Source organism: Chiloscyllium plagiosum, unplaced genomic scaffold (genome assembly GCF_037043375.1).
Source record: "Chiloscyllium plagiosum isolate Xiang-an unplaced genomic scaffold, Cpla_swu_hap1 HiC_scaffold_6, whole genome shotgun sequence".
Lineage (NCBI taxonomy): Eukaryota > Metazoa > Chordata > Chondrichthyes > Orectolobiformes > Hemiscylliidae > Chiloscyllium > Chiloscyllium plagiosum.
The window spans coordinates 118848531-118872483 of NW_028270144.1; the positions used below are offsets into that span (position 1 = coordinate 118848531).

General features: G+C 40.9%; 1 protein-coding gene across 1 annotated transcript in view; it reads right to left on the minus strand.

Annotated features, from left to right (window-relative positions):
• prkx (protein kinase X-linked) overlaps positions 1–23953 on the minus strand; it is a 131621-nt gene that overhangs the window by 60897 nt on the left and 46771 nt on the right. The window contains exon 3 of the mRNA XM_087988399.1: positions 20500–20763. Within this exon, the coding sequence (XP_087844525.1) occupies positions 20500–20763 (264 nt within the window). The remainder of the gene's footprint in view (positions 1–20499; positions 20764–23953) is intronic.

Below are 23953 nucleotides of genomic sequence, written 5' to 3' on the forward strand. Positions count from 1 at the left end.
CTGACCAACACCTTCGAAGGCAACCATAGATAGGCAAGAAATGCTAGCCTAGCCAGCAATGCCCACATCCCATGAATGAATAAAAGGATTCCCAAGTAATTTATACAATAAATAAAAATATTTATGATAAAATAGGCAATTGAGATACATGAGATTTTTAGATTAGAGATTCTTAAATGACTAGATTATTTAATGTTAAATCTTGAGAAGAGTCTATAATTTTTGTTGTATTTATTTCCTCACTACGTCAAAAAAGGTAGACAGAGGTCTTCTAGTACTCAATGGATTACCTTGCAAGAATCAACTATCAAAATGGTTTGCAAGCTTAGATGTGGTTATAGAAATATGGAGGGGAAAGCCATGGACAATTTTAACACAGGAATCAGAATTTTAATATCAAGATGTTACCATGCTGGCAATCAATGCAGTATAACAAGCAGAGAGAGATGATGGGTGAACAGAAGTTAATGCAAATTAGGATATTGGCAGAGTTTCGGATAAGCTAAAGCTGATGGAGGTTAGAGCGTCTGAAAGGCTGGTGAGGACAGCATTGCAACTGCGGATTCTGGAAGACAAAATAGAAATAGACCATGATTTCCAACAAATTAACAGAAACAGGTGTCAGGAAAAGTGATGTTGGAGGTGCAAACAGGAGATCCTGATGATGGAATTAATAAATGCCTGAAGCACACAGAGTCAAATTGGTCAGTCAAGTTGCGAGTGGGGAGCTCAGATTCAGATAGTGACTAAGGTGGCAAGATGGAGTGATAACTTCGAAAACCAGAATTTAACAAAATCTTTTATGGGCATGAGCATTTTTGGCTAAGCCAGTATTTGTAACTGTTGTTCTGAAATGCCCTTGAGAATGAAGTAGAGCCCCAGTTCTGAAAGGCTCCAGTTTGAGAGGGGAACATGGCAGAGTCGAGACACGTGTAGGCCAGATTGTGTGAGGACAAACAAAGGATTGGGTCACAAATCTATCACAGGCATGACATTTGAACTTTCAAAACAAGTGGGAGAAAACACCTTAAAGTTCAGACATGTTCAGACTTGACTCAGCCAGTAGGTGGTGTATATACACCAAAAGAAAGAGACGAAGCAAACAAGTTCAATCATGATAAAAAGTGCATGTTATAAAGCCAGTAAAGAAAGAAGTCCCAAGGCAAAATTACTACAATAAACGAAGGAAGCATCAGAGTGAAAAATAGCCAAAAATGCTTTTCTGGATTAAAAAGTGAAGTAACTCACATAACATGATCTCTCAGAACTATGTTAGAAATTGTCAAATAATACCTTGAATGGGTATATATGTGCTACTTCAACTAGAGCAGATTTATAATTTATTAGGCATTTAAAAACTTTGCATGGAGTCAAGTATTTGGAGAGAATGAATGATTTTAAGGGTGTGTAAATTTGCAAATATTCAGATAGCTAAAAATAAACTATGGTATGAGCTGTAATGGTTTCTCTGCTAGCTTATTACGAGTAGATATCACAGTACAGTTATATTACTTGTTTCAGTTTCTCGCTTGTTCACTGAAATATTAATCTCCCCTCTCAACAGAAGGGGAAGCCTCCTATAAAATTGTATTGAGCATTTTGCAATGAACGCTCAAAATGTTGACTTTATAATAGTGATGAAGAACTAATGTACAGGTCATTCTATTATAATGCACGTTATATCAACGCGAATTTGCTGTAATATGATTTCTACAGTGCAAACCTTTAAAACATGTGTGGACTGTAACGTATTTACAGCGCCAACACTTTTAGTACTCTTTCTAAAGTGTGATTGTTCCATACAACCATAGCATTACAGAAGAACCAATACATCACAATCACAGGTCTAACAAGAGGACATGAATGAGCTCTCTTTTCCAGGCAGAATTTGTTTTGGGACGGGGAATGCGTTAGCTGAATCAGCATTTAATGCCAATCCATAAACCACGAGATAAAAAAAACTCAGGAGCTAAAGGAGGCCATTTGGCCTGTTGAGCCCACTTCACCATTCAATGAAGTCATAGCTGATCTGATAGTCCTCAATTTCACTTTCCTACTTTTACGTACTTAATACTTAATTCCCTTACTGAAATAAAAACGATATTCTATTTGCCTTCGCTATTTATTTTTATTCACTTGTGGGACTTGGGCATCTCTAGCTAGCTAGTATTTATTGCCCACCCCTAGTTGCACTTGAGGTGATGGTGGTGAGCTGCCTTCTTGAACTGCTGCAGTCAATACGCTGTAGGTGGAACCACAATGCCACTCGAGAGAGAGTTCCTAGATTTTGACCCAGCAACAGTGAAGGAGCGGCAACATATTTCCAAGTAGAGTGGCGAGTGGCTCGGAAGTGAACTTGCAGATGGCAGTGTATCCGTTGCCCTTATCCTTCGAGATAAAAGTGGTCGTGGATTTGGAAGGTGCTATCGAAGAATCTTAGGTGAATATCTGAAGTGCATCTTACAGATACCACACACTGCTATGCCCAACTTTTAGTGTTGGAGAGAGTGAATGTTTGCCGATTAAGTATGTCACTTTATCCTGGATGGTGTCAAACTTTGAGTGTTGTTGGAGCTGCGTCATCCAAGCAAACGGGGAGTATTCCAACACACTCTTGAATTGTAGATGGTGGACAGACTATAGTGAGTCAGGAGGAGAATTAATTGTCAGAGTACTCCTAGCCTCTGACCTGCTCTTGTAGTCAGCGATTGAGAGATAACTCCAGTTGAGTTGCTGGTCAATGGCAACCCCAACGATGTTAATAATGGAGGGTTCATTGATGGTAACGCCACTGAATGTCAAGGGGCGTGGGTAAGAGAGTCTCTTTCTGGAGGTGGCCATTACCTGATATTAGTGTGGCACAAATGCTCCTTATAACCCCAAGCCTGGATATTTTCCAGATCTTGTTGCATTTGAACATGAACTGCATCAGTATCTGAGGAGTTGTGAATGGTGCTAAACATTGTGCAATCATTGGTGAACATCCCCACTTCTGACCTTATGATGGAGGGAACGTTATTGAAGAAGAAGCTGAAGATGGCTGGCCTAAGAACACTACCCTGAGGAACGCCTGCAGAGGTGGACTGGAGCTGAGATGACTAACCTCCAACAATCACAACAGTCTTCCTATTTATTAGGTATGACTCCAAACAGCAGAGATTTGCCCCTAATATTATTAATTTCATTCATTGCTCACTACTGTCCTCCAAGTAAGTAATCTACGATTCACATATGGTATGGCCAAATGTGACTCCAGACCCACAGCAATATGGTTAACTCTCAACTACCCAATGAATGGTCAAGCAAGCCACTCAGTTGTATCAATATTTAAGTAAATCCAGACAGACCCCCAGCATTCACCTATGGACCACAGCTGACAGTAGCAGGCACAGCCCTGTCAACCTTGTAAAGTCCTCTTTATCATCATGTGAAAGCTCGTGCCAAAACTGGAACAGCTGTCTCACACACTGTCAGTCTGCTGCTTTACTAGTCACGTTCACTACATTAGACTTTACAGACAACACCCCAGACACGTCAGTCACCATCCCTGAATATGTTGAACCCTACTGCCATGACAGAACCAGAAGTGACGGACAGTACTAAACAAGATGGTGCTCAGTGAGCTCTTAATATTTATTCTGGAACCCATGAAGTCTCATGGTTCCAGGTTAAATATGGTCAGGAAACCTCCAGCTGATTACCATGTACTTGGCTGATGAATCAAGTTGTCCTTCATGTTGAGTAACAATTGGAGAATGTGCTACGGATGGCAAGGGGGTAAAATGTTCTCTGTGTGGGGAATTTCAAAGTCCACCACCAACAGTGGCTTGGCACTACTGATCAAGTTGGTCAGATCTTAAAAGGACACAGCTGTTGGGCTGGGCCTGTGGTGGTGGCGAGGGGGCCAAGCAGAAAAAACATAGTTGACTTCATCCTTTCTGCATGTAGGTTTGCTCGCTGAGCTGGAAGGTTCATTTTCAGATGTTTCATCACCATACTAGATAATATCTTCAGTGAGCCTCCGAAGCACTGCTTATGATTCCTGCTTTCTATTTATATATTTGGGTTTCTTTGGGTTGGTGATGTCATTTCCTGTGGTGATGTCATTTCCGGTTATTTTTCTCAGGGGGTGGTAAATGGGTACCCAATGAACACAATCCGCCAATTTCTCAGCAACAAACCCAAACAAGCAGACAAAACGTGTCCAGAAACCCTAGACACACTCCCCTACATCAAAGACATCTTGGAAATGACTACCAGACTACTCAGATCCTTGGCATCACAATAGCCCACAAACCCACTAACACATTAAAACAGCAGCTAATGAACTTACAAACGAGCAAAACTAATATCATTTACAAAATACCATGCAAGAACTGTAACAAACACTACATTGGACAAACAGGCAGAAAACTAGCCACCAGGATACACAAACATCAACTAGCCACAAAACGACATGACCCTCTCTCACTAGTATCCTTACGTACAGATAAGGAAGGACACCACTTTGACTGGGACAATACGTCCATCCTAGGACAAGCCAAACAAAGACATATATGGGAATTCCTAGAAGCGTGGCATTCCAAACAGAGTTCTATCAACAAACACATTGACTTGGATCTCATTTACCACCCCCTGAGAAAAAGAACAGGAAATGACATCACCACAGGAAATGGCTATCACAGGAAAGGACATCACCAATCCAAAGAAACCCAAACATATAAATAGAAAGCAGGAAGCATCAGAAGTGCTTCGTCTGGAGGCTCACTGAAGATGTTACCTAATATGGCAACAAAACGTTTGAAAATGAACCTTCCAGCTCAGCAAGCAAACCTGCGTCCAGATATATCTCCCTTACATGCCGAGAATTCCAGATTCCCACCACCCTTTGAATGAAATGTTTTCTGTTATATCCTCATATTTTAAGCAATAATTTAAGGGCTAATTTCAATCTAAGATCTAGTCTGTTCTTTAATTGAGCAACTGACTGAACATTGCTGTTTTGTTTGGGTGCAATTTAATTGTGCTCGGAATTTTCTTGAATTCCTCCCTTCCTTCGATTTCTGGGATTTCCACGATGTTACTTCGTGCAACACCTGCTCAACACCACCCTCAGAGACACAGTAATTTTAACTCCTTCATCTTTATTCTGGGCCCTGGAGGGAGACAGAATGATCGCCCAGGTGCACAGAGACATGAGTTCATGGTCATCTCTGGAACAGCAGTTTCTCATTGAACTTATAGTCATTTATAGAGAGGAACATCCAGATAAGGCAATATACATATTAATTGGGTGACCGTTACAATCAGTGAGCTTCAACAGTAAAAGATTAAGCCATCTGCTGTTAGACAATGAATAACTGACTTCACATAATGAATACTTTTCACCTTGTTACACTAACCTTACATAATGAGATGTTTCTAGCATTGTTAAATGGTTCTACATAATGAATGCTTTTCCAACTTGTTAACCCATTACCTTTGCCTCCAGCACCCCATTGTTAGCTATAAGCTATTATCGGACCTGAGTCATGCTCAGCTGAACCCCTTGTTTAACTCTTTCCCTGCCTGCGCTCAGCTGAACCTTGTTTCACAAAACTCAGAACTTAACTCTTTCCCTGGCTGCTTATACCCTATACACATTCTCATTCCCTCCTTTTATCATTTCATGATAAACAATGGCATTACCAGCTTTCATAAGATTCTGACAGCTAGTATTTAAGCTATTGGCACACATCATACAATGATTAGAACAAAAAATACTAGTCTGTTACAGTAATGAGAGTTTGAAGAATCCTCCCATGTGGGAAAAAAACACCAGTAATGTTCTTAACTCCACAGTCCTTAATGACCACTCCATCCCATCTAAGTCGAGTGGAAAGGAGCCAGTTCTCCTCAATCGCCTTCAGTAAAGTCCAACCTGAAAACAAAATTCAGTCTGTCCTTGAGCATCACTCTACAGAAAAATCTGATTTCTTGGATAAGGGCAATTAAATGCTTAACAAAGCTGATGAGACTTCCATTTTTCCAGAGATGCTTCAGATAGAGGGTACCAGCGCATCAGTGTGCAGTGCAGCAGCTGCAACTGCAGGCTAGGTGAATGCAGCATTCTTTGCTGCTTCTGCTCCCGCTCTGCTGTAAATGTAACAAAGGCAACTGGCTGTTTTAATGTTAGCTTGATCAGTGAACCTTCATATCCCTTAAATGATCAAAAGACCAGGTAAAGCTCACGTGGTTTAATGTCCATAGGAAGGCCATTGACAAAAAGCGTACCGACCTCCTCTTCATTGCTAGTTTCTTCACTTTTCGTGCTCGTGTCTGGGAAGCTGATTGAATCCATTGGATCAGGTTGTGGAGGGGTGGGTGGTGGCCCAAAGGAGTGCTTTACCTGGGAATGGCGAAACCCCAGAGACGATGCTAGCTTCTGAAAGTATCTTTTCATTTCCTTTCTTGTTCCTTCCTTGCCAACATGGTTATCAGTATGAAGACATCACACATTTAACTACACTAAATTGCCTCTTTCAACCGTCTTCGAATTTCTGAAGTCTATGACTCTGTTCACTATTTATGACATCATCACGTTTTATACAATCCATAAACTTCTAAATTGAATTGTTTAGGCAGTACAGTCAATTATAAACAACAATCAACAGTCCTAAAATCAAACCCACGAGTACCTCGCACAGATTATTCAAAAATTATTTTCCTTTAACAAATTGATACTTGGCTAATGTGAAAGCTGTCAGGAAAAGTATTTCAAAAGTCTGGAACAACAAGAAAACAACAAAATGTTTTATGTGCTTTAGCAATTGAAGAGGCAATTTCAGTTCAGATTTAAATCTCAAATATTCGTGGGAAACAAATGCTGAATTTTTAAAATATGTTCTCCAAATGAAACTTCCCAAATAAAAGAGTCAAAATTACAGTGGCAACTTTGGTAGAGATCAACACTCTTTGAATTTGCAATATGAAGGGGGCCAATAAAGTCTTAATAATTAACAGAATTTAAGCAGTTCAGCCTCAAATTCTAATATTCTCTATAAAACCAAACTCAAAATGCACTCTTTTTTGTGAACACTGCATTAAAAAAAACAGCAAAGATATTTTAATTGAATACTCTCATCTGATTCAAACATGACCACTGACCAACTGTTCCTTTTTAAACAGGTATTGTAGAATTCCAAACACATCAGGGGCTCAAGGCATTCAGTCAACTTGTTTTAAGGTTACAAGTTTTATAATTTTAAAAAGGACATAATGTTGTACAATTTCGACATAAAAACAAAATCTGCCCCATTGCACAGCCCACATAATATACTGAATTGAGATCCTGATTCAAACAAGGCAAAACAGTCACTTGAATGGCTTTTCTGAACCAGTAATTTAACACACCAGAAGTTTTAAATATCAAACACACTCAGCATGGCACAATTTACATTGAAACTTTCCTTTTTCAACCCAAGTACTAGTACAACCTTCATTTCAGTTTTTTTGTTTATTTTACATCCTCTCACTGAAATTACACTGATAAAGAGAAAGCTCTTGCAGCAGACCACATGGCGCCACAGTCCAAGCCACTCTCTTCCCCCAGAACAAAGACTCAGAGCCTCAAACTCCGCCCCGGGTGGGGGTGGGGGGTGGATTTTAACCCTTTTCTCACTTTACTCCTCACAGGGGCTTGAATCCCACTTAAAACACAAAACACTCGAACCCCAATAAAACACAGAACTCCAACCTTACTTAAACAAAGAGAGCTTGAAGCTCACAAACACAAAGCACGAATCTCAGCACAGTGCAGAGGACTTGAACCACAAATCAACCCATCCCAGGGGACTCTAACCCTAGTATTGCACAGACGACTCTAACCTCAAGCCAAACCCACCCAGTACTGCTCAGAAGATTCGAAACTCAATCACACCTCCCCTCAACCCAGGGGACTTGAACCCCAGTACCACACAGAGGACTCTAACCTCAACTTAACCCATCCCAGGGGACTTGAATCCCACTGTCGTGCAAAGGATTTGAACCTCAATCACATACCCCTTCCCCAATGCAGCACAGAGGACTCGAACCTCAATCACACACACCCCCTACCACTCCAATGTAGCATCTACCACCTTATTTTCCATTATTGATTCACCAAACTCACATGGTTTATAAGACCCAAGTTTACTTTGTTAACGCCTTTCCTTTCTAATCACATAATCATAGAAGTTTTCAATACAAGCGGTGCCCACTTGACACATTGTCGCTGCACCAGCTCCCAAAAGAGTTACTCAACTTGTACAATTCTCTAGCCCTAGCTCTGTAGCGCACTAAATTCACCACTTTCAAACATATATCCAGCTGGTTAGAACACAGGAAATAACTTAATTTCAAAATCATGACATCCACTTGAAACTGCAGGTAGAATCAGTTTATAGTTTCAAAACTATGGTACTGCATGTACCCAGAATATGACAATGGAAATGCAGACAAGATTGTGTTCATTTCTGAAACTGAATTTGAACTGGCAACTTTACCTATGTCAGCACAGCAAGAATCACATACAATATTAATCAAATACTGACCACGTTTGACTGCAAACAAGAATGAACATAGAACTGAACTGCTAATTGTGCACTACTTGCATAGTATTGGCCGTTAGCACGAGTGAAACTATTGAGTATATTATAAATTTAATACACATTCCCTGATTTTCCAGATACCTGCTTAGATCATAAATGAACGATAAAAACAAGCCAATAGTGTCATTCTTCCTCTGCCTGTCCAGTCACTCAAATTTGATTTTAACCTGAAGCATCAAAACATTCGCATAAAAGGAATTAATTCTAAAATGTGTTACCTTGTTGGTAAGGTTCAGTGCAAAAGCTCAAGGGGGTGAATGGTCTTCTCCTGCTCCTATGCTCCAAAGGATACTGACAGCATCAAGTGCTCAACTTTGAAATCTGTTCACCGTGATAAACGCATGAATCACTAGTTGCTTTTCTATCAAATCTAGGAAAAGCAAGCAAGATGAGCCACTTTTCCATGTTTATTTTGTAACGTGAAGTTGGTTTCGTATAAGCCTATTGCAACGAGTGGCCTCAATGTTTCAACCCTGTAAAAATCTGCACACAACATTTCAGTTGGCATATCTGTAAAGAATAGTGATGTCAAGATAAATTGTCATATTCTTTATTGTCAAAACCTTAGACTGGCAGAAGATCCAATGAAACATTCCTTGAAGCTGCAATGGAAGAGAAAGAACCAGTTTACTCTATTATGGTGGTCAAAAGACCAGAAGGAATAGGATCAGCATTAGAATATTTGGCCCATTAGTCTACTCAACCATTCAATCATGACTGGTATGTTTCTGAACCACATTCTCCTGTCATTTCCATGTAACCCTTGATCCCCTTACCTATAAAGAACCTACTTATCTCTGTCTTAAAGACATTCAATGATTTGGCATCCACATCCCTTTGCTGCAATGGAGTTTCACAGATTAACATCCTCTGGCTGAAGAAATTGCTCATCAGCTCTCAAGGGAGGCTGTGTCCTTGGATAACAATCTCTCCGACTATTGGAAATATCTTCTCCACGTCCCTTCTATCTCGGCCTCTCAGTATTCTGTAAGTTTCAATCAGTTCCCCTTCATCTTTCTAAACTATATAGAGTACAAATCAAGAGTCTTTAACCGCTCCTCATATGATAAGCCCTTCAGCCCCAGGACCATTCTCAAACTTCCTCTGGATCCTCTCCAATGCCAGCACATCATTCCTTAGAAGCAGGTCCCAAAACTGCTCACAATATTCCAAATATGTTTTTACCACAACTTTATGCTACCTCAGCAGTACAACCCTGCTATTGCATTCTATGCTTAAGATGAAAGTAACATTGCATTTGCCTTCCTGTCAACTAAACCTGCACATTCACTTTAAGAGAATCTTGAACTAGGACTTCGAAGTCCCACAGCACTTCAGATTTCCAAAGCCTTTCCCCATTTAGAAAAGAATCTCCTCCTTTTCAGGTGATTGATTGATAATTGCCCCTCAGTTAGCTTGGCTACCTTATTAACCTTTTCATGAGACTACTGAACTTTAATACTGGAGTAAGAAAAAAAGATTTAACAGTTCTATCCCCATGCTTCCTTCAAATCCCCCAAACTGTTTCCTCAGGCTTTGCCTCACTTCAGATATGATCTCTCCTTCCAGACCGTACAAAGCAATGGAAAATTATACAGATACCCATGTCTAGTTTTTGAGCTCGATTTACATTCAATTCATCCTTATGTCGTTCACAGGTAGATAGGTGAGCTACCATTGGTGGAAAGACAAGATACTGATGAGTTATGAATACACAATGCATCTTAAAACAGGAATCTACAATTCTATTAACCACTGGATGGGTTATTCTTGTAATAGCTTCCTTTGATGAGAGAAATCCTAAGACAGACAGTAAAGGAATGCACACAATGCAACAATACAACGCTGCAGCATGATGAAAAGATTTTTATTGATGTGATTGAAGTGATAGACAGCCAGAGATTGCATTAAAAGGATATTTTAAAACATCAGTTTAAGCTAATAAATCAAACTTATACCAGAGTTCATGAGGTCATCTCAAAGTACAGATCATGAAGAGAACAGACTTCAAGTCATATGTGCACAAGTTAGTTTGCGAGGATATGCTTAACTTTGAAACTGCATGCCCAACCAACCTGCTAAAAAGAAACTGTGCGCAATTCAAGCACCTTCTGGCTAAAGATTTTGGCTTGATTCTCAAGAAATGAAGCATCCATGGAAATCATAGGCAATGCAGTTTTTCTTTGCATGCTATTTTGCATCAATGTCTGGATAGAATATTTGGATGCGCTGAGTAGAGTGCCACAGGTATTGGTGCTGGGACCTCAACTGCTTCCAATTTATCTGTAGGACTTGGATGAAGGGAAGGTAGGCATTGCTGCCAAATTTGTTGATAGTACTGAGTTACGTAGGAAAGTAAGTAGCAAAGATAATATAAAAACCATAGAAAAATATATAAATAAGTTAAATGAGTGGGCACAATGAAATATGTGAGAAAATGACTGTCTATTTTGGCAGCAAGAATAAAAACAGTATATTATCTAAACAGCGAGAGATTGCATCTGGAGTACTGAGTATAGTATTGGTCTCCTTATTGAAGAACAACATAAATACATTGGAGGCAGTCTGCAGAAGGTTTACCAGACCAGTGTCTGGAGTGATAGAGCTCTTATCAAAAACTGATTAGATATGCTGGGCTTGTATCTACTGAAGTTTGGAAGAGTTAGAGATGTCTTGAATGAAGCATCTAAGATCCTGAGAGGTCTTGACAGGGTGGATGTGGACAGGCTGTTTTATCTGAGGATTTAGAAGTTAAGGTTTGAATTTAAAAATCAAACATCACCCATGCAAGTCAGAATTGAAGTTTGTGAGAGGATTTGTAGCTCGGGTGCTCATTGTTGTGGTTCTGTTTGCCGGAGCTGGGAATTTGTGTTGCAGACGTTTCGTCCCCTGTCTAGGTGACATCGTCAGTGCTTGGGAGCCTCCTGTGAAGCGCTTCTGTGATCTTTCGTCCGCCATTTGTAGTGGTTTGAATCTGCCGCTTCCGGTTGTCAGTTCCAGCTGTCTGCTGCAGTGGCCGGTATATTGGGTCCAGGTCGATGTGCTTATTGATTGAATCTGTGGATGAGTGCCATGCCTCTAGGAATTCCCTGGCTGTTCTGTTTGGTTTGTCCTATAATAGTGGTGTTGTCCCAGTCGAATTCATGTTGCTTGTCATCTGTGTGTGGGGCTACTAAGGATAGCTGGTCGTGTCGTTTCGTGGCTAGTTGGTGTTCATGGATGCGGATCATTAGCTGTCTTCCTGTTTGTCCTATGTAGTGTTTTGTACAGTCCTTGCGTGGGATTTTGTACACTACATTGGTTTAACAAGGGGAAAACTACCCATTGTATGAATCCAGTTAATAAGGTTAAGAACATTCATTGGATAATAGTAGAGGACTTGGTCGCTGCTATTGATATTCGTTGACTGCAATGGTAACCCAATTAATATGTATGTTGCCTTATCTGGATGCTCCTTCCTGTAAAATGACAATATAGTTCATTGAGAAACTGTTGTTTGAAAGAAGACTGGGATCTCACATCCCTGATTGCCCATGGGCAATCATCCTCTCTTCCTCCAGGGCTCAGAGTAAAGATGAAAGAGGTAAAACTCTACTGCGTCTCATAGCGTTTTGCTTTGACTGAAAGGGGAACTGGCCGACACTCCACCACCAAAGGTCAGTACCTGCAACAAGATGCACTGCAGAAATTCTCCAAGACTCCTTAGACAAAACCTTCCAAACTCATGACTACTACCATTTAGGAGAGCAATGGTAGCAGATACATGGGAACACCACCACTGCAAGTTTCCATCCTGTCCTGGGAATATACTGCAATTCCTTCAGTGTCGCTGGGTCAAAATCTCTCCTTAACAGTATTGTGGATCGGCCTTAAAGTGAATTGCAGCAGTTCAAGGAGGAATCTTATCAACACCTCAAGGGCAACTAGAAATAAATGCTGGCCAACAAGCGAAGTCCACATCTTATGGATAAATGAAAAAAGTTAAGAAAAGGGTAACGACTGATTGACAATTCAACTTCGACTGGTCGACATTCCATGGTCAACACAATCGTTTGTTTTTAAGCTTTGAAATAAATCTAAGAAGGATATGCTATGTAGCGAGAATGCTACATGGAAACAAACTTAAAAAAAGAAAAACATGGTAAGCAGAAATGAACACAGGTGGCCTCATGATAATGTCACTATACCAGAAACCCAAGCTAAGATTCTAAGACCACAAGTTCAAATCCCACCATGGCAGATGGTTAAATCAGAATTCAACAAAAAAACAACCCTGGAAAAACAAGCTAGCCTAATGGCAACCATGCCATCACTGCCGATTGATGTCAAATCCTATCTAATTCACTAATGTTTTTTAAGAGAAGGAAATCTGCCACCTCGATTTGGTCTGGCTTACATGTGACTCCAGACAAACAGTAAAATGCTTAATTATTAACTGCCTTTTGGCCATCTTGCCCTCATCATATAATTTTTATTTAAATTGGTTATACATATTTTCATACTTCTGTCAGAGGATCTATATGAATACTTGTCTCCACAGCTCAGTGTGCAAGCAGAAACTTGCAACCAATCCAGAGTAGTTGAATTTTCCATATGAGTCCCCAAAACTGTCTATGAAAAGCAAAGGACAAAATGCCACAAACTGAAAAACCTACATTTTTCTAACATGAGAAGTTAAAGAAATACATAGGCTCATGATTTATGCACTGCCACCTTAAACAAATGAACAGCCTTAATTTATTGAGAGCTTTCTACCACCTCAAAATGTCCTAAAGTACTCCACAGGAAGGATAAATGAAGAACTGTCACTTGACTACTCATCAAGAGATCCAGGCTATTGTTCTACAGACATTGGTTAGAATCCCAGGATGACAGGAGGTGAAATGTGAATTCAATTAACAAGGATGGAAGTAAAAGCAGACCTTTAGAGGGGTCCTCTTGTGGTGCAGTGGTAGTCTCCCTACCCCAGGACCGAGCGACCCAGATTCAAGTTCCACCTGCCCCAGAGGTGAGTAACAACATCTCTGAACAGAGTAATTAGAGAAATAGATTAAGTGTAAAGAAAATCCAAAAATTTTTAGAGAGACAAAAACTAAAAGAAGACCTTAAGAGCTTTTGTGGGATTCTATAATAACAGTGGTGGTTACAGTTGACGGACCTTCAAAGAAATTTTTCAAAGTGCTCAGCAAAAGTATACTCTAATGAGAAGGAAGGACTGTAAGGGGAGGTGCAACCTGCCATAGAGTCATAGAGATGTACAGCATGGAAACAAGACCCTTCGGTCCAACACGCCCATGCCGACCAGATATCCCAATCCAATCTAATCCCACCTGCCAGCACCCAGCCCATATCCCTCCAAACCCTTCCTAATCATATATCTATCCAAATGCCTCTTGAATGTTGCAGTTGTATAGCCTCCACCACTTCCTCTGGTAGCTCATTCCATACATGCACCACCCTCTATGAAATAGTTGCCCTGTAGATCTCTTTTATATCTTTCCCCTCTCACCCTAAACCTATGCCCTCTAGTTCTGAATGCCCCCACCTCAGGGAAAAGACTTTGCCTAATTAATTTTATAAACCTCTATAGGTCACCCCTCAGCCTCCGACGCTCCAGGGAAAACAGCCCCAGCCTGTTCAGCCTCTCGCTATAGCTCAAATTCTCCAACCCTGGCAACCTCCTTGTAAATCTTTTCTGGACCCTTTCAAGTTTCACAACATCTTTCCGACAGGAAGGAGACCAGACTTGCACGCAATATTCCAACAGTGGCATGAGTGTCCAAGGAAATAAGGCAGGCTATCAAAGTGAAAGAGAAGGCACATAAAGTCACTAAACACAGCAAGAATCTAGAAGATTAGGAAAACTGTAAAGGTCAACTGAAAACCACAAAAAAAGCTATAAAGAAAAGTAAGAAAGGGTATGAGAAAAAAACTAGCACGGAATATGAAGACAGATAACAAAGGTTTCTATAAATATATAAAACAAAGAGTGGCTAAAGTAAATGTTGGTCCTTTCGAGGATCAGAAGGGGCAGTTAGATATGGGTTATGATGAAATGGCTGAGGCATTGAAGAGGTACTTTGCATCGCTCGTCACAGCGGAGGATACTATTAACATGCCAGTAAGCGACAAAGAGACGAAGGTAGGTGAGGACCTGGAAACAATTATTATTACGGAAGAGCTAGTGTTGGGTAAGCTAATGGAGCTAAGGATAGATAGGTCTCCTGGCCCTGATGGAATGCATCCCAGAGTACTAAAAGAGATGGCAGGAGAAATAGCAGGTGGACTGGTGGTAATTTTCCAAAATTTGCTGGACTCTGGGGCAGTCCTAGCAGATTGGAAAATAGCAAATGTGACATCACTGTTAAAAATGGAAAGGAGACAAAAGATGGGGAATTATACACCAGCGAGCTTAACCTCTGTAGTGGGGAATACACTCAAGCATCTTATCAAGGAAGAAATAGCAGCGCATCTCGAAAGAAACCGCCCCATTGTAGGTTCATGAACGGCTAGTCATGCTTCACAAGTCTTTTGGAATTCTACGAAGTATTTCAAGCAAGGTGAACAATGGGGACCCAATGGATGTTGTGTACCCAGATTTCCAAAGGCTTTTGACAAGGTGCCACACGAGGCTGCTACATAAGATAAAGATGCATGGTGTTAGGGGTAGAGTATTAGCATGGATAGAGGATTGGTTAACTGACAGGAAGCAAAGAGTAGGGATAAATGAGTGCTATTCTGGCTGGCAATCAGTGACTAATGGTGTGTCTCTGGGATCAGTGCTGGGACCACAATTATTTACAATTAATATAGATGATTTGGAGTTGGAGACCACACGTACGGTGTCAAAATTTGCCAATGACACTAAGATGAGTGGCAGAGCAAAGTGCGCAGAGGACTGTGAACTTTGCAGAGGAGCACCGATACATTGAGCGAGTGGGCAAAGATCTTGCAGATGGAATACAATGTTAGTAAATGTTAAGTCATACATTTTGGTAGGAGTAACAGCAAAATAGACTATTACCTGAATGGTAATATTGACTCCAGACCCCATAAAGTTTCATGAATTCAAGTCAAGCATGGGCAAAGAAAACTTGATTGCCACCTACTGCCATCACTCAGCAAATTAATCAGTTCTCCTCTATGTTCAATACAATTTGACAGGGCATACCAAGGTAAACAAGGGTGCAGAATTTACTCTAGGTGAGGAAGTTCCATGTTGGTTACCAGGAGTGCTCAGTGGCACCCCAACTGACTGACCTGTCCCTGTACTAAAGTGGGCCTTTAGCAAATGGCGACAAAGGCAACAAGAGAAAAAGTACTACTTGATCTTGTCCTCATTACATCGGTCTGATGCAGATCCTCATCATAGTATCTACAGCAGTGCTTAATTATAAAGCCCCACCTTCACATTCAGGATATGATCCATCACATTGTGTGCTCTGACACTATGCTGAGGGATCAATTTTGAATACTGCTTGTCACTCAACACTGAGCATTCATAAAGGTAACTTCTCATGACCCCTGAAATTTTCTTTCAACAAAGATGAATTGCTGACAGCCGTAGAATGATGATAAACATCCAGCTAATTTGAAACAACTTGGACTTCAGTGGTCACAGTCTTTCACAGATAGAAAGAAACACTGGCATCTGGAAATTCTATTATTTAGGAGCTTCTTGCACCTTCAAGGTGTCATTACTATTCTGACTTCTGGGTCCACAATAACAGAATTCCAAGGCCAAAAAGAGTTGCTAGGAAACAATTAGCATAGCCCAGGGCAATGTTCCCTTCAATCTTTTCTCCACCTGTGTATGTCTCCAGGATGCAAAGGGCTTTCCAGTGGCTGCATAGTTTAGAGGGATCTTTGACCCTTCATCTTCTCAAAAGGTAGTTTTTTTTTCTCCCCATAATTAAAAAAAAAGCCATCTCTTATTGCTTAGCTTAGCTGTTTTGCGAATGGGAGTTGATTTGCAGAAAAACAGCAGGATCCTTATCGCACAAAAACGTTTGACTTCTGCAAATAGCAGATGGGTTAGGTAATTATACTCATTTAACAAGCCAGCACAGGCACGATGTGCCGAATGACCTCCTTCAGTGTCAGAACACTTCTATGACCCTATGGGTCACAGCCCATTTACTGAAAATTCCAAGAAATCACATGATACTGCTCAATTCAGAAAATATCCAAACAACTCTATGGTTTCCAGTGTCCTTCAAAGTCCTTAAACATGGATATGGATTCTCAACTCACACTACAGTAATGTTGCATCCAGCTGTGAATGGTGTTAGACAATTAAATAATTACCTGGGGGATATGACTCCACAAGTATTCTCAGCATCATTCTGGCTTACTGATCGAGAATTCATCTATCTCAGCTTTAAGTATACACAAGCACTCTCTGGCAAGGTGTTGCAGAGACTCAACCCTTCAAGAGAAGGAATGCCCCATCATTTCCGTCTTAAATTGGCATCCTTTACTTCTAGGGGAAAACATCAAAGAATGCGGCTGACGCTTATCTGCCCTCTGGGCAATTAGGAATGGGCAGTAAATGATCTAGCCCATGATGCCCTCATACAATGAATGAATAAAAAATTCCTCTCTACATTTACCCTATCAAGCCCCTTAAAAATCACATATGTTTCGATGAGATCTCTCATTCTTCTAAACTTCAGCGAGTAGAGTTCCAATATATTTAACCTTTGCAGATAAGGCAATCCCTCCATACTGGGATCATCCTCATGAATTTTCTCTGAACTGCCTCCAATGAAACAATATCTTTCCTTCAACAAAGGGGACCAAAACTGCTCATAGTACTCTAGATATGGTCTCACCAGCACAGTTGCAGTAAGATTTCCCAAATCTATACTCCAACCCCATTGAAATAAAGGCCAACATTCTACTCGCCTTCCCCATTATGTGCTGCACCTGTGTCCTAGCTTTGTGTTTCTTGCACAAGTACACCCAAATCCCTATTCGAAAGCTGCAGCTTCTTACAGTCTTTCTCCATTAAAAGATGTATTAAATACAAATAGATAAAATAAATATAACTAAATAGAAATACAAATTGTTAAACATAAATATTAGTTTAAATTTTAAAAAGACAAGGCTGAAGCATTTGCAACAATCTTCAGACAGATAGGTTTAATGGCTGATTCATCGTGGCCTCCTGAGATTCTCCACTATCACAGATGCCAGTTTTCAGTTATTTCAATTCATGCTATCAAGAAACAGTTGAATGCATTGGACATTGCAAAGGCTATGGGGCCTAACTATATTTTGGCTACAATACTGAAAAAGTGTTCTCCAGAACTAGCTGTGCCCATAGAAAAGCTGTTCCAATATAGCCATAACACTGACATCCACCTGGTAATGTGGAAAACTGCCGGGGAATGTCCTGTCCACAACAAGGAGGACAAATACAACCTGTCCAATCCCCATCCATTCCTGATGAAGGGCTTTTGCCCGAAATGTTGATTTTCCTGCTCCTCGGATGCTGCCTGACCTGCTGTGCTTTTCCAACACCACTCTAATCTAAATACCTATCCAATCCTATCATTCTTTTGTTTTGTAAATTGTTAAATTTTGTAAATGGGGGAGGCGTTGGCCCAGTGGTATAATCACTGGACTGTCAATCCATAAAGAAGAAAGTGAAAACTGCAGATGCTGGAGATCAGAGTCGAAAAGTGAGGCGCTGTAAAAGGCCTTCATAACCCTCGTCCTGATGAAGGGCTTATGCCCAAAACACCGATTTCTCCTGCTCCTCGGATGCTGCCTGACCTGCTGTGATTTGCCAGCGCCATACTTTTTGTCTGTTAATCCATAAACCCAGGCAATGTTCTGGAGACACAGGTTGAATCCCACCATGTCAGATTGTGGAATTTGAATTCAGTAAAAAAAAGCCAGGAACTAAGTGTCAAATGATGACCATGAATCTACTGTTGATTGCTGGAAAAAACCCATCTGGTTTACTAACGTCCAGATGGAAACTGCCATGCTTACCTGGTCTGGCTTGTGTGACTCCAGATCCACATCCATGTGGTTGACAGTTAACTGCCCTCTGGGGGTAATAGGCAATAAATGCTCTGCTAGGCAGCGATGCCCACATCTTGTGAATAATTTTTTTTTTAAATCATGTGATATGGGCGTCACATAGGTCAGCATTTATTGTCCAATCCAAATCGGTTGTTAGAAAGATATTCAGCTGCCTTCTTGAAGGATTGCAGTCTATGTGGTGGAGATGCATCCATCATGCTATTTGGCAGGAAGTTCCAGGATTTTGACCAAGCAATAGTGAAGGAACAGTGATGGAGTTCTGAGACTGGATGGTCTGTTACCACATGTAGACCAGACCAGGTAAGGATAGCAAATTTCCTCTCCTAGAGGACATTAGTGAACCAGATGGGTTTTAAAAAGGTAACCAACTTGACAGTATGGTCACCATTAAGCTATGTCCTCAGAATATTAACTGGTGTTCTGGATTACTCACCCAGTGATATTACCACTATACACTGTATCCCAGGAAAGATTAATAAAAGGGGAGAAAAAAAAAATCTTGGACAGCTTCAAGCGTTTGGTCCAGCTGTTGTAAGCAGTACTTTAAACTTCAACAGAGCCATTGCCAAGTTTGCTGAAAAGCCCGTTAAGTACATCAGATACTACCCGCCCTTTGAAAGCTACTAGGTACTAATTCAGCTGTGTTTCCTCTGGTGGGCTGTAACTGTCATTGCCAACTGTTTCAACCAGCTACATTGAGCCTTCTTGTTCATACTTATCTTACTGGTGTTTCCAGTTCACCTGTTTACTTTTATTCATTCATGGAATGTGAAAAGCCAGGAATTATTGTTACTACCACAATGCCCTTGATTGGTAATCTGTACCAATTTAGAAGATAACCAACGGCTAGTAAGCAAGTAATGAAAGCACGCACATTGATCAAAAAATACACACACCAAGAAAATCATTAACAAGAGTGCACTCCTAACTAAGCCCACCAGTCCATTTTTGACTTAATCACCAAAAATGTAATTAGCCACCCATGAATTCCCAATTTAAGCCTTATGTAGGTCATGCAATCAAAAACACTGCTTTAGGGTCTGAACCAGCTATGTTTGCAGTTATTCAAAATTAATTTAGAACACTTCGAAGTTTAAAACTCAACATAACTCTCACTGGTTTAGACCAGTAACTCATACGAACTTTGCCATAGAGCCTTTGCATTTTCTCATTTTTTCATCAATAGTTTGGATAGAAAAACACACTGGCAGGAAGTCTAGCCCACAGCACTGACTCTTCATAATTCTGGTTCTTTAATCTATAGTTAATGGAAAAATTACATTCAAAGTGTCAGGCCAGGCTGAGCTCAATCCTGTTCTACATGAATAGCAGTCCTTAAACATCAATCAATAATAAACACCAAGATCATCCTTCCTTTTACTCAGTCTAACAGTAGCAAGGCCAAATACATCAACTGAATTCAACCCAACCCGGGACTTTCCAAGCCTGTGGCATTCAACTCTAATACATAGCATTTAGTCAGAAACTGGAATAAATTTCTAACTCAATTGGTTATTTTCCAGACAAAGCATTTTATGTCTAATACATTATTTTATCAAATCCTGAGCTATTTAACACAGAGTGAAGAATTATTTTATATATTGGAGGACAACCTCAAAATGAAATTTCAGAACACTGACTTAAAGCAACAACAGAAACGAAGCATGGACTGTTATTTTGCTTACAAATTAAGAGCATTGTACAGCCTGGAAACAGACCAGAGTTCCAACATAGCTTGCTCCATTGCACAAAATGGTATAAAAGTGGGCAGACACTTTTATGATCAATTAATTAAGCAAGGGTAAAGAGGACTCACCGGTCAACAAGTTTTTTTGCAAATCCAAAGTCAGTAAGCTTAATATGACCTTCTCTGTCCAGTAGAATATTTTCAGGCTTTAAGTCTCTGTAAACTATATCTTTGGCATGTAGATATTCTATTGCACACACAATCTCTGCAGAGTAAAAAAGTCCAGAACTATTGTTGAAACGTCCAAGATTACGTAAGTAAGAAAACAGTTCTCCTCCAGGCACGTATTCCATCAACATATATAAAAACCGTTCATCATGATGCGTCCAGTATCTGTTGATAAAATTATTAGATGGGAAAAATGACCATTAATTAAGACCACTAACTACTGTTACACTGAAAATAAGCAAATTGTTAAATCAGATCCAACAGCAAATTCTCTAGCTTCTTACAATAGAAAACAACCCATTATTTTTGTGTTGCTGATAGTACAAAGCTAGTTGGAAACGCAAGTCATGAGGAGGACACAAACGTTTCAAAGAGATACAGATAGGTCAAATGACTGGACAACAGTATAAAAAAACCACAAAGCAGTCACTCATTCTCCGAATACTTTTCCTCTACTACTTCTCATTTCGTATTTGGATTTATAGAGAGCACCAACTGGGTGACCGCTTTCCAAACACCTACACTTGTCCATAAAAATGATCCCCAGCTTCTAGGTGCTTGCAACTTTGACAACCCACCATTATGTTAGCTTGACAATGATTCTATCTCAATTCTGTTGCAGTGGTCAATGCAAGCCAAAACATAACGCTTCATTTTCCACTTGTGGACATTACAGCCTTGAGGACTCAATATTGAATTTAATCATTTCAGAGCATGAACACCTCCTCTGACATTTATTATCCACCCCTACACCTCACATCCTGGTATGACATGGGCACAGCCAACCCATTTTCACTCACTCATAGCCCTTACTAACACCTTTCTAAGTTTCTTCTGTTCCCTGCCTTACTATCTCCATTCCTTAGATTAACCTTTTCTTTTCTTCTCTTTCTCTGGGCACCATCTCCACCGAACCATTCACTTTTCTCCACCATCTCCCCACCTCCGACCCACATCACTAAAAATATGATGCTGTCAGTTCTGAAGGAGGATCATTGGACTCAAAAACATTAACTCTCTTTTCTCTCCACAGATGCTGTAATGCCTGCTGAGTTCTTCCAGCTGTTTCTGTTTTTCCATGTTTTAAATCTCCAGCAAATGTAGTTCTTTGTTTTATTTTAGACAGATTTTTAGTCTCTCATACATTCAAGGCAGGGAAATAGAGCAGAGTCAAGGTTAGCTCTGGTCATAATGAACAATGGAACAGACTTGACAAGCCAGCATGTTCTACTCTTGCTCCTATCCCTTGTATGTTGTAACCTGTAGTTCATAGGACAGGAGTAGCCCCAGCTACCAGTTGCCAAAGCCCAATACAAAAACCCAGGCACAATATTGCATAAGTGTCCAACTGGAGTTACCTCAAGACATGGAAATACTTGGTAACAAAAACGGGAAGGCAGATTACCACCTAAAATGGCAATAAATTTAGAGAGAGGAATGTGCATAGAAAGCTGAATGCCCTCATACAGCAATTGCTAAAAGTAAGCATACAGGTATAAAGATGGCAAAGGACATGTTGGCCTTCAGAATGATGGCATTAGAGTACAGGAACAGGGAGGAGTTGCTGCAATTGTACAAGGCCCTTGGTAAGACCACACCTGGAATATTGCTTGCAGTTTTGGTAACCCTATCCGTGGAAAAATGTTTGTATGATAGAGCAGAGTACAGCAAAGGATTACCACACAGTTCTTGGGATGAGAGGACTGACATCTGAGGAGAGGTTAAATCAGTTAAGATTATATTTGCTAGATTCAGAAGACTGACAGGGGCTCTCCATTTTGCAGCAGGAGCGGTGAGAACTTACCTCACGAATAGGCGGAGTGAAGGCTCAACAGTAATGGATGCGGACACTGGGATTGCTGGGCAAATAAACTGATATATTTCAGCTTTGGCTTATCCAGAGACAGTACACATGTGTGGAGGCTTGGTAAGGTCAGACCTTTTTGGGTTTTCTCTCCCTCATCTATTTAATCTCTCAGCTGTTTAATGCAGAGGGTGTGAAGGCTAGGGCAGGTGCATGCTCCTCTTGCAGGAGGTGGGAGGTAAGGGTCACCACTGGTGTCCCTACTAATTTCACCTGCGAGAAGTGCACCCAACTCCAGCTCCTCACAGACCGCATTAGGGAACAGGAGTTGGAGCAGGATGAACTTCAGATCATTCGGGAGGCTGAGGTGGTGATAAGAAAGGAATTCTAGAAAGGTAGTCATACCCAAGTTACGGGATAAAGGTAACTGGGTGACCATCAGGAGATGGTAAGGGCATAGACAGACAGTGCAGAGGTCCCCCTGTGGCTGTTCCCCTCAATAAAAAGTGTATCATTTTGTCTACTGATTTGGGAGCAGGGGGATGACCCAGCAGGGGAAAGGCACAGCAGCCATGTTTCTGACACTGAGCCTGGCTCTGTGGCTCAGAAGGGAAGCGGGGAGAAAGGAGAACAATAGCGATAGAGCATTCAATTGCGAGAGGGTCAGACAGTAGATTGTGGTTGCGAGCGAGACTTCCGGATGGCGTGTTGCCTCCCAGGTGCCAGGGTAAGGGATGTCTCGGATCGACTCTACAGGATTGTTAAGGGGGAGGGAGAGTAGCCAGAAGTTGTGGTACACATCGATACCAATGACAGAGGTAGGGAAAGGGAGGAGGACCTGAAAAGAGAGTATAAGCAATTAGGTTGGAAGCTAGAAGGCAGAACGAGCAAAATAATAACCTCAGGACTACTACCAGTGCCACGTACTTGTGAGGCTAGGAATAGAGAGCAAGTGCAAATGAACATATGGCTGCAAGGCTGGTGTAGGAGGGAGGGCTTCAGATATGTGGATAACTGGGATACCTTCTAGGGAAAGTGGGACCTGTATGAGAAGGATGGGTTGTACCTGAACTGGAGGGGCACCAATGTTCTGGGCAGGAGGTTTGCCAGAGCTCTTCAGGAGGGTTTAAACTAGATTGGCATGGGGTGGCAACCTGATCTACAGATCAGATGATGGAGTAGTGAACAGCCAGGTACAGTGTGCAAAGAGTCTACGTGGAAGGATAGGCACTTGATCGGGCAAAAGTGTAGCCAGTGTGATGGGCTGAAGTGTGTCTATTTTAATGCAAGAAGTATCAGGAATAAGGGTGACAAACTCAGTTCATGGATCAGTACTCGGAACTATGATGGTGTGGCCATTACAGAGACTTGGATATCACAGGGGCAGGAATGGTTGTTGGATGTTCCAGGATTTACATGTTTCAAAAGGCATCGGAGGGTGGTGAAAGAGGTGTAGGAGTGGCATTGCTAATCAGGGATTGCATCATAACTGCAGAAAGGGAGATGGTCAAGGAGGATTTGTCTACAGTGTCAGTATGGGGGATGACAGAA